The following is a 12,652-nucleotide window of genomic DNA, read 5'->3' as shown; positions in this document are numbered from 1 at the left end:
CACCAGAGGTGAACGCTCTATCACTGAGCCACCGCGGCCTCCAAAATATATATTGAAAAGATATGGATAACGTTCAGCCACCATTCATTGGCGATAGTCTAGCCTTTACACTTACCAAATATCTGCATTTTTAAATTTCTCAGCTCACTGACTTATACGGCACGTTTGTTTTTTTTTTTTTTTTTTTTTCTTTGAAATGAATAAGATGTTTATGGTCTGATTATACTGGTTGCTTCCCTCAATGTATACAAATATATCTCACTTTCTGAAAACTGAATTTTGTAACTCTCAATTTTAAATTTAAATGAACGTAAACAGACAGTGTTAACAATATGCATTCGAACATTTTAGAAGTAACATATGGGGTACCGCAGGGTTCTGTTCTGGATCCGGTACTATTTTTAATAATGATAAATGATTTGTCTTTAAATACTAATATCACATCAATTCTATACGAGGGTCACTAGGAAAGTTTTGAGATGTGAAATAACTTACATACTTAAAATCAATTTAACACCTACATTTTCTCAAAGTATTCATCATTACACTGTACACACTTTTGCATCCTCGAAAACCACTTTTGGAAGCAGTGTTGCCAGTCTTTTTCTTCAAGTGTTCAAGTTTTCTTCAAGTTCATTCTCGTAAGCCACTACAGCTTCTTCAGGGCTGCAAAATCTCTTCCCACGCATGCGATCTTTGATCCCGGGGAACAGAAAAAAATCACACGGGGCGAGGTCAGGGCTATACAGCGGATGAGTCATAAGTTTGACCTCCGTAGATTCTAAAAACTGAATTGTGATGTTGGCCGTGTGTGCGGACGCGTTGCCATGATGAAGCAGGATCCCATGCAATCCAGTTCTTGGACGCCGTTTCCGAAGCTTCTGGAACACTTTTGTTAGGCAAACAGTGGTGTACCACTGAGCAGTAACAGTCCTTTGTTCTTCACGTGGAACAGTTGCAACATGGCCAGGTTTGGAGAAGAAAGTTGCGACCATCTTCTTCCCCACACTTCGCGGTCGCTTCACTTTCGTGGGTGGATTTTCGTCTGGAAAGATCCAAACTGTAGACTGACGTTTATTTTCAGGGTCAAATTGATAGATCCAAGTCTCATCACCAGTAACAATGTCAGAGACGCGTCGAGAATTGCCTCCATCAAATCTTGCAAGCATTTCTTCACACCATTCCACACGCATGCGCTTCTGTTGTTCAGTCAAAGTGTGAGGCACCCAACGAGATGAAACCTTCCTGAGCCGAAGATGATCATGAAGAATTTTTGTTACTGCTGGCGATCCAATGTTCACTGTGGATTCAATGCCCTGAAAGTTGTTCGAGGATTTTCTCGAATCATTTGTTCCACAGCGGCAATGTTTTCATCTGACACAACTGTTGCCGGACGTTCAGTCCTATCTTCATCTTTAAGCGATGTCCGGCCTCTTCTGAATTCACCAAACCACCGAAAAATTGTAGCACGGGAAGGAGCAAGGTCCCCAAATGCGCCCTGCAAACGGTCAAGGCTTTGTGTTTCGTTCAAACCACTTTTGAAATCGTAAAGGATCATTGACCGAAAATGTTTCCTTTCGAGCTCGATTCTAAACAGCCGAATACTGCTCACATCAACGAACAAGTGAAGGCGATACGGCCACGCTGATAAGCGAGGCGAGTTGAAACTTGCTTTGCTTTTTCGATCTGAATACCACTACCGAACGAATTGCTGGAATTCAAATACTGTGCCACAACAATCCGTATCTTAAAACTTTCGTAGTAACCCTCGTACTCGGATGACACTACTCTACTTAACAAACACAAGCTTTGAAGAAGTGTATATAGAAGCTCAAGCTGCATTAAGAGAGGTAGCGACTTTTTTTAAAAGAAATGGTTTTGTGCTAAATCAAGACAAAAAAGTAATCTTTAGTCTCAATCACTGCAATGTTGAAGAAAACTACGATGAAAATGAGATTAAATTTCTTGGTATATGTATAGACAGCCAACTAACGCGGGAAAAGCATGTAAAATATGTATGTATCAAGCTCTTTTGAGTGCTCTTTCTGTTAAGAAAACTGAAAGATACAGTTTCCTATGAGTATATGAGGAATTAATATTTTGTATTTTTTCATAGTATAATTGGATATAGAATTTTACTTTGGGGTAATAGTAGCCAAGCACATGATGTCCTAGTTTTGCAAAAGAAAGCTATCAGGATTATCGTTGAAACACCTGATAAAGAACACTCTAGACCATTATTCATCAGGCTTAAGATAATAACAGTAGTTAATGTGTATATTTATCAAGTGCTACTTCACATTAAGCGAAACCCTGCAAATATCACACTTAGGGATGAAGTACATATATTAGAGACCAAACTTTTTCGAAACAATTTTGATATTTTGTAGCATTAATTATCACAATTTTTGCATTAAAAAAATAGCATTTTTTTATGGAATTTGTAGAAAGCATATTTTTGGTAGTAAGATGTATAATACAAAAAATGAGGATACACCTTGATTAGGTGCACATTCTAGCTAATATATTCACTGAAATAGAAATTAATGCAAATATTTAAACACTTCCTCTAACCTCATCCTTAATTAAAGGGTAACATACAGCAAGACATTACCAATTCTTCTAAGTTTATTCTCCTGTCAGTAACAATCATATTATACTTGGAACAGAATCTCTCGGCATCAACACTCGAGACTGGCAACCATATTGAACGTAACGAGCTGACAGCAAAAGACCTATGGTTAACTTTTAAACTGTTTAACAATGATACGTGTCAACTTCCTTATCCTCGCTGTTGAGTACTCCAATAACCTTATTTTTAAATTCACGGTAAGCAACCAACAGATCATGAACATTTTCACCACAAAACACAGTTAAGGATTTAAACAACAGTTCCTGGATCAAATAACTCGCAGAGCTTTTTCGTAAATGCAATGTTTTCTTAAGTTAAATGATATTCGAAATGCGGTTTTTAGTTGTTATAAGCAATAATTAACAAGAATTCCACTTTTTCGTTTTCATTCGTATTTATCGCAAGTAATGTTGAATTTCCCAAAAATTCGCGATAATATAAACTTGATTTCTAACTCAAACGAAAAGTTTGAGGTTTCCTGAAACATATAGGCATTTTTTAAAAACATTTAGCACATATCGTATTAACGAAAAAGTTTCGTCTCTACAAATGGTGTAAGAAAATTGATATACCCTTTAATACCCTTTACTTGATTATCGAAGATCAAAAATAGTTGTTTAGTCTTAGGACCGAAGCTGTTTAATAAAGTAACAACCTCCATACAGCAGCTGCCGTTAAAGGTTTACAAGAAAAAAGTTAAATGATTGGTTAATAGCGAATCCATTTTATTCGATTCAAGGGTTCATTGAATGTTAAGAAACTGTCGTAATTTGCAGTGTCCTTTTATTTAAAATATTATTAGGCTGATCATTATACTATTCACCAGCAACTGATTGTCCGTATGTTATTACTTTTTTTCCTTATATCTTATTCGGACGTTGTTTATTGCTTGTAAAGCTCAATGACAATAAAATAGTCTATTCTATTTTTTTTATTCTGTTCTATTTTATTTATAAATCATTTACACTAAATTACAAATGCTGAGCAAAGCAACGTTTATTATAAAATAATAAATATAACAGTTTCGGATATCTAACATATCCTTCTTCAGACACTATCGAAAATAAATGAAAATACATACATATATATAGTCATTGTTATGACAAATTTTAAATTCTTTAACAAACATACACCATGTGATCAAAAGTATACAGACACCCCCCAAAACATACGTTTTTCATATTAGGCGCATTTCGCTGCCAGGTACTCATTATCAGCGACCTCAGTAGTCATTACACATCGTAAGAAAGCAGAATGGGGCGCTATGCAGAACTCACGGACTTCGAATGTGGTCATGTAATTGAGTGTCACTTGTGTCAGAAGTCTGTACGCGAGATTTCTACACTCCTAAACATCCCTAGGTCCACTGTGTCTGATGTGATAGTGAAGTGGAAACGTGAAGGGACACGTACAGCACAAAAGCGTACAGGCCGATCTTGTCTGTTGACTGACAGAAACCGTCGACAGTTGAAGATGGTCGTAAAGTATAATAGGCACACATCTATCCAGACCATCACACAGGAATTCCAAACTGCATCATGATCCACTCCAAGTACTATGACAGTTAGGCGTTAGGTGAGAAAACTTTGATTTCATGGTCGAGCGGCTGCTCATAAGCCACACATCACGCAGGTAAATGCCAAACGACGCCTCGCTTGGTGTAAGGAGCGTAAACATTGGGCGATTGAACAGTGGAAAAACGGCGTGTGGAGTTACGAATCACGGTACACAATGTGGCGATCTGATGGCAGGGTGTGGGTACGGTGAATGCCCGGTGAACGTCATCTGTCAGCGTGTGTAGTGCCAACAATAAAATTCGGAGGTGGTGGTGTTATGGTGTGGTCGTTTTTTTCTTGGACGGGGCTTGCACCCCTTGTTGTTTTGCGTGGCACTCTCACAGCACAGGCCTACATTGATGTTTTAAGCACCTTCTTGCTTCCCACTGTTGAAGAGCAATTCAGGGATGGCGATTGCATCTTTCAACACGATCGAGCACCTGTTGATACTGCACGGCCTGTGGCAGAGTGGTTACACGACCATAACATCCCTGTAATGACCTGGCCTGCACAGAGTCCTGAATTGAATCCTATAGAACACCTTTGGGATGTTTTGGAACGCCGACTTCGTGCCAAGTCTCACCGACGCACATCGATACCTCTCCTCAGTTCAGCATTCCGTGAAGAATGGGCTGCCATTCCCCAAGAAACCTTCCAGCACCTGATTGAAAGTATGCCTGCGAGAGTGGAAGCTGTCATCAAGGGTAAGGGTGGGCCAACACCATATTGAATTCCAGCAGTACCGATGGAGGGCGCCACGAACTTGTAAGTCATTTTCAGCCAGGTGTCCGGATACTTTTGATCACATAGTGTATATAGTCATTGTTAAGTTATTGAATATAAAAAAGCTAGTAGAATCAGTTAGTTATAAATCATATTTTAAGTAATACTATATTTTTATGAGGTTTTGAATTTTGTTACAGGAGCGAAATTATTAAAAGCAATCACTCTAATCTCAACTGCTGAGAACCTTAATAGAAAATAGAGAGAGAGAGAGAGAGAGAGAGAAAGAAGTTTAGTAGAGACAGAGAGGGTATACTGTACAGAGGCAATAGTGTCTGCTAGAAAGTCGCTAGGGCAGGAGCGTATGGAGGCCTTAAACAAAACGAAACAAAAAATCCTTTCTATTGTCCTTATTAATAAGTCCTGTGTAAATTGATAACCAGTTACACCTGGAAATTTCTTAAACGAGTTAATAAGTCTGTGAGTACTCTGTTGTACTTTTAGAGAATATAATAATGCTTGGTAACTTACCTATGAGAATACATCCAAATGAAATGAAGAACACGAGAACATATCCTCTGACAGGGTCATTATTTGCTCCATAACCAGCGCCAAAGAAGCCAATTAATGGATATAGTTTATCTATTGCTAAGGCCTAGAAAATTAACGAAAATAAACTTAGTATAAGAAATAAAAAGTACTAGTCTAAACATATTTAATTTATAACTTAAGATACAGCCAATAATTATCTAGTGTATGAAGGATGGAGCCAATAATATCAACATATTAATTTGATAAAAGTTTTACTGAAATAATTTGAGTAAGATTTCAATCCAATCAGAGTTATAGATTATGCAAACGAAATACGAATTGCGCAGCACAACAACGGAACATTCGACTACACGTTTCATGTAAGCACTTTGAAAATCCCTTTTTCAAATTGCTCCATCCAAGGGCGCCGATTTCTCTGTAACTTTAGGGGGCCCATTCAGATGTGTGTATTTGCAGACAGGGGTCTAAAACAGGGATGCAAATAAGCAACAAAATTTTACTCGCCCAAGAAAAAAGTTCCTAGACAATCTCCCACAATAGAAATCATTCACTTACCCTCGGTATAATATTAAATACTCGCCCGCACCGATGAACCACTCGCCCCGGGCGAGTAGTTATTTGCATCCCTGGTCTAAGAAGTCATATATGAGAATTTTAAGACAAACTGAAAATATTCAATTTATGCCAAATATTGTATATTCATAAAAAATACATATAATACAAAATACATATGTCCAGATCCTCAGGATCGGCGCGCTTGTTCCCCTCTTGTAGAAAGAGTTAGAAAAACGTACATTCCGTCCCTATCGTACTCTTCTCATCCAATGAATATTTTCCTTATTATTAGTACATGTTGCCGTCGGTTGGTAATTTCTTTATAGTATAATTTGTTTTTATATTGTTTATTATTAATTGCAAGTGTGGTGAGTGGTTGACATGTGTGAACTGGTCATAACAGAATGAGGAATGTCTGGTGATCAGTTGACACAATGTCACAGTTCGAGCAATGCACAAAAATCAAGTTCATGCGTAAATTGGGGAAATCTGCTTCAGAGACTATAACGTATATAGAAACCATCACTTATTATTCTTATATTTTACGTTACATTCAGCCCATAGTTTGCGTAATTTTCAAAATATGTCAACACGATCGAATTACATAAAATTAGACACACCACATTGAATCATTATTACCTTTCTATTGTCAAGACCCCATTAATTATACTTTTCCTTTTTGGTTGTCATAGCAACGTTTTTAATAAACAACTATTTACTGTTATGGTAACTATGAGTGCCAATTATACATATAAAATCAACATATATTTCCAGCTACTAAGATTAAATCTTATTTCTCTATATTTAGAATCGACAACATATCAATTCTCTTTTCTTCTTCTTCTTCTACACGACAGATTGTGTACTTTTAAGCACCGTTGCCCAAAACCAAGATATACAAATAGAAGAAATTACAATATATATATATATATATACAATATCGTTGTAAGACTTTGACAGACTCAAAAGCAGTTTAGCATCATCGGATGTTTATCTCTTCCCAAAGCTAAAAATAGGTCTCAAAGGTATGACACCAGTTTCGACACCGTAGAAGAGATCAACGCGACGGCTGAACTCCGGAAGATACCAAAAGAGGCCTTTCGTCTGTGTTTGCACCAATCGCAGGAGCGGTGGAACAAGGGTATCTCTGTTCCCAAGGTGCCAGTGAAGGCAATTAAGTAAATGAGTACTTATATTATGGTAATAAAGAGCTACAACAAAATTCCGGGAACTTTTCGACTGCCCCTCGTAATTAAGAAAATCATCATTAAGAACAATTATACTACCAGGAACTAACTAACTCTATGGCCTATGGAACCCGGAGGTTCAATGTCGCGTTCACAAAAGGTCTCCACTGACTTCTATCCTTAGCTAACTGGATCCAGTTTCTAATTTGTATTCCAATCTCTGCGAGATCCATCTTAATATTGTCCTCCCATCTGCGCCCTAGGTCTTCCTAGTGGTCGTTTTCCGATTGGTCTTCTAGTCAAGACTTTGAAAGCGTTTCTACTTTCTTCCATTCTAGCTACATGACCCGCCCACCTAAGCCTCCTAGACTTGACGACCCTAACAATGTTGGGTAAACCATATAAATTATGTAGTTCCTCGTTATGAAGTTTCTGCCATTACCCATTCCCGTTCCTCTTGGGTCCGAATATTCGTCTCAGGATCTTGTTCTCAAATACTTTCAGTCTATGTTCTTCCCTCAGAGTAAGCGACCATGTTTCGCAACCATACAGAACAACAGGCATGATTATCGTTTTGTATACTTTAAGCTTCAAATTCCTCGACAGAATTCGCGACAACAAGAGATTTTGAACCGAATAATAACACGAATTCCCTGCTTTTAGTCGACATTTAATTTCTTCGTGAATATGATTTTCGTCTGTTAATATTGATCCTAGATATTTGAAAGTATCAACTTTATCAATCTTACTTGATAACCAGGAACTAACAGAAAACATTAACTGACAATAGAAATAAGTTGATTTCAGGAGCACTTTTTCCCTTCTCCAAGTACTAAGATAAACTTCTTGGTTACGATGATGAACTAATTATATATTACATAGACCTATAGCAACCTACCTGTAATACTCTTGGAGCACCAACCAAACTAGCAATGGCTGATGATAGAGTCGCTGCAAAACAGCCTCCATAGATGAGAGGTCCCCACGCTGATACCAGCTCCATAGCCTGCAATCAATATATTTGATTTCAGAAGAGAATATAATACAGAGATAGGTAATCTACTGTCTTCCCTGTTGAATACTGTTATTTTCTCTATCATACAATGTCATTTTAACTTAGAAAGTTATTATTCAGCCACCTGAACTTCGTAGAAGTTTGACATTCTATATTTACTAAAGCCACTATCAGCGACGCAACTAGGATAGTTGTCGCCCGGGGCAAGAACTCGCCTTACTCCCCCGCTCCCTCTGACCAACCAAACCAAAACGCTCCCCTACTACACCTGATATTGGCCATCAGACAGTAATCTTAATACTCCGTATTTTCTTTAAGTGGTAAAAGCTTGATTTCAAAGCTGCAGTACATAATTTAATTTTTAGTACAAGATAAAACATCAAACTAATTAGTATTTGATTGCCAAATAATCTTATAGTAGCATGCTTGACATATGCATATAGTCTTATCATAATAACTGCAAATCACGTTTTTGGAATTATATCGAGATGTGTATATTTATAGAATGAATCAACAGTATGTTGCTTTAGAACAGAATATTTACTTATAACAACCAGTCAAACTCTCTCGAGTGATTATACTTGAATATTTTGCAAATCTCTTAAAATCGATGTAAGTTAAATGAAAACACAAAAAGCTGGAACTAAAATTTAACTTTGCGGTCTCATTTGGCTGCAGAGATTTTTACAATACCCTCAAAATATAGCTTTGAGGCTAACTTATGCTCTACGGAAAAGATCCTAAGACTGGTGAGTCGCAGTTGTCCTGTTAAGTTTCTCAGATATTTTTTTAATGATCTCTAGTTTGCTAAAACCCTTTTCTTGCCTTATAGTGAAAATAAATATTTGCAACGTTTCATGCCCTTCCCCCAATTTGGCGCCCCCGAGGCACAAGCCCTGTTTCCTCCTCCCCTTAGTTATGTGACTGGCCACACTCACATCATGGGCAAGACAAAAAAGTCAAAACAGAAAATCTTATCCAATGATCTTCGATTTATATTAAGAGATATCATTAAGATGAGGATAAGCATAGGTTTTATAGTTACATACAGAACAAATGATAAACTTTCTAAATAACTTTCTCTGTCCTGAATTTCTTGTTCGTAGGCAAGCACATGTGGCAGGAATTAAGGAATTAGAGAACTGACAACTCCTAAAATATTTTCAAAAGGATTTTAGACTTACCTGAACATCATTTTGTAGCCCATATTTACATTCCCGCCCTGTGCAGTTACGCACATAATAAAATGGATCACTTAAACTTTCATTTTGGGCCATTTGGTATTCAGTTAAATTTCCTGAGGCATCTCGCAACGTACAGCCACCCAACATGATAGCATATCCAACATACGATATAAACGTTGTAATAATGGCCAACAAAGTTCCCAGTGGTATAGCTTGACCTGGGTCCTGTAATGATTAGGAAACAACAATTAGTAATTAACAACAATACAAGCATAAATAAAATGAAATGAAATGAAATCTTTCAGTTTAACGTCCTACGATTATATCCTTTAGGCTAAGGGAGACGATGATTAAAGCAAGTGAATGATGAAGGAAGAATTGGTGGAATGAGAATTATTTCTTTTCTCTTATAAAATGAAATCTTTTAGTTTAACGTCCTACGATTATGTCCTTTAGGCTAAGGGAGACAGGTGATTAAAGCAAGTGAATGATGATGGAAGAATTGGTGGAATGAGAATTATTTCTCTTCTCTTATAAAATGAAATCTTTTAGTTTAACGTCCTACGATTATGTCCTTTAGGCTAAGGGAGACAGGTGATTAAAGCAAGTGAATGATGATGGAAGAATTGGTGGAATGAGAATTATTTCTCTTCTCTTATAAAATGAAATCTTTTAGTTTAACGTCCTACGATTATGTCCTTTAGGCTAAGGGAAATGGATGATTAAGGCAAGTGAATGATGGAAATATCGGTGGAATGAGAATATGGGAGGCAACGGCAGTATCCCGAAGAAATTCACGGACACGATGTTGTCCACCAAAAAATTACCTGGCCGGGGATCGATCCATGGACCGCACATACGACCAATGAGCCACCATGCCCCCACAAACATAAATAAATTACAATTCTGTGAAATCTGAGTGTTTGTACTTTATGTTCTTATGCAATACCTAGGATATGAAGAACAGGACTTATTAAAGAAGGCTCCGAACTACGACCAGGGCTTCAATTCCGTGCAGTTGGTAGGTGTGCAGACTAGTATGCACACTCGATCTTCATAGTACAGGGTATTAAAAAAAGTCCCTTACCAATCCTTTTAAAATCCGTACGGATGTATTTATATTGAACTTATGTAGGAAATATACAATAGGGCTAGGAGCAAACCTTTTGCATGATGGTTCGCGGACGGCCGCCATCTTGAATTTCAATTTTTTAATTCAAACGATAGGTGGGTCATGTTATACATGACCTTAGATTAGAATTTCCTCAGGATGTCAAATCTGAAATCAGATTACATGTATTTTTATTTGGTGAGAAGTTATTCCTCTTTATGTGATGATTATTCCTCTTTTTGCAGGTGGTGAACTATGCTGTTAACAACTGAGGAACACATCCAGATCGTATAGATAGGGTAGGAGAAGTGCCTGTGCAGTAGCAGCCGATTTCAATCAGCGTCATCCACAACGTCACCCTGTGTCACACATGGAGCACATTGTGTAACAGGTAAACATCAATTGTCGTTGTCTATAACTTCTGACCAAATAAAGATGCATGAAATCTGATTTCAGATTTGACATCCTAAGCAAATTCTAGCCTAAGGTTATGTATCATATGACCCACCCATCGTTGAAATAGAAAAAAAAAATGAAATTCAAGATGGCGGCCGTCCGCGAACCATCATCCGAAAGGTTTGACCCTAGCCCTATTGTGTATTTCCTACATCAAGTTCAATATAAAAACATCCGTACGGATTTTAAAAGGGGTGGTAAGGGACTTTTGAAACACCCTGTATATACTCTTCCTCACCATACTACGTCGCCTCCAATAGAGACGTATTACAGAACCCAGATGTTAGGCTTGGAGACCAGTTCAGGAAGAATGTTTCGAAGAGAAAATATCAGACGAATGTTAAGGGAAAATGTGACATTCTCTTCATTTATGTGCAAGTGAAGCTTACAAACAACTTGCGAGTAGAGATGCAAAAAAGCCGGCTTTTTTGAATCGATGGTTTTTTTCACATAAAAAGCCGGCTTTTTTGGGAAAAAAACGAGAATTTTGGAAATTTTGGCTTTTTTCAACTTAATGATTTTTCTATCTAAATAGCTTTCTTATAGTATATTCTATAGTTAGATAAAAATTCCATGACCTGAATGTGATATTTCGCTCTGAAATTCACCACCAAGATGGATGGAGCACATGTTTTACGAATTAAAGCTAACATGAAGAATGTAGTATTTGAGGGTAATTTTAGAGGCTATTTAAAATTATTTTAACTTTTGAGTTATCGACATCTTTTTTCTTCTCTAGTTTGTCATCCGTGTTTCATTTCTAAGAGCTTTTAGTACTCTAGCTTCTAGCGCAAAAGTTAAACTTGCCCGTTTTTCTATTTATCCGTCAAAGCGTACATATTTCAATATATCCGTCAAACCGTACTTCCAAATTTCTGTTATACTGTAGCTGTGAAGTGATTTAGCAATAATTTTCCGGACAGAACCTTGAATACCAATTTATACAAATAATCAGTAGCGGATTTAGAAAAGTACTTTAGGAGGGTTTTTTCTGATTGTTTCGTTTCCTAAAAAGTCCTAATTTTATTTGGGAAGTGCTTGAAGTTTATGAGTACAGGCATAACTAATATTTCGTTTCGTTTATATGTTTAGCAATAATCTTCCGGATACAACTTTAAAAATCATTTTATACTGAGAATCAGTGGCGGATTTAGAAAAGTATTTTGGGAAGGGTTTGTTACTAATGTTTAGTTTTTCTAAACATTCGTAATTTTTATTTGACGGGAGCTTAAAGTTTATGAGTAAAGGCATAAATAATAGATATTTCGTTTGTTGCAGACATTCCGTAACTTTGGGGAACGGGCTTCAGTTTGAAAGACCGCCCCCCTAACCTTCGCAAAACCGTCACTGCTGGTAATTAGTAATAATAACGATTTAAAAACAATAAAAAAGGAAGTCGCCCAACTCACAGTACACGCACTATTTCTACATTCACAGATGGAATGAAGGGTTGTCAGAATGGTCGAATGCTGGTTGAATCCCGGACTTCCCGATAGAAGCGCAAAAGCTAATAACTCAGTCATGTTTGTTGTGTAGTTGTATTTAGCTTAACTTAAATATATTCCGTAGTCTTTTTTTTTGGGGGGGGGGAGTTCCGTAATGTTATGTTGAATCCCTCTTGTTAAAAATTCAGAAAACTTGAGGATTGGGTAAACTGTGATGGTGGTTCTATAAAACTTAA

General features: G+C 37.1%; 1 protein-coding gene across 5 annotated transcripts in view; it reads right to left on the bottom strand.

Annotated features, from left to right (window-relative positions):
* Positions 1-12,652, bottom strand: part of LOC145666337 (bumetanide-sensitive sodium-(potassium)-chloride cotransporter-like) — a 373,540-nt gene that overhangs the window by 57,009 nt on the left and 303,879 nt on the right. For all 5 annotated transcript variants that reach the window (XM_081733455.1, XM_081733454.1, XM_081733456.1 and 2 more), the window contains 3 exons: positions 9,405-9,629; positions 8,104-8,211; positions 5,443-5,566 (listed from right to left, as the gene is read on the bottom strand). In XM_081733455.1, the coding sequence (XP_081589581.1) occupies positions 5,443-5,566; positions 8,104-8,211; positions 9,405-9,629 (457 nt within the window). The remainder of the gene's footprint in view (positions 1-5,442; positions 5,567-8,103; positions 8,212-9,404; positions 9,630-12,652) is intronic.

This window comes from Thermobia domestica, chromosome 12, assembly GCF_964235325.1.
Source record: "Thermobia domestica chromosome 12, izTheDome1.hap1.1, whole genome shotgun sequence".
Taxonomy (NCBI): domain Eukaryota; kingdom Metazoa; phylum Arthropoda; class Insecta; order Zygentoma; family Lepismatidae; genus Thermobia; species Thermobia domestica.
This window is presented reverse-complemented; position numbering and strand designations above follow the sequence as displayed.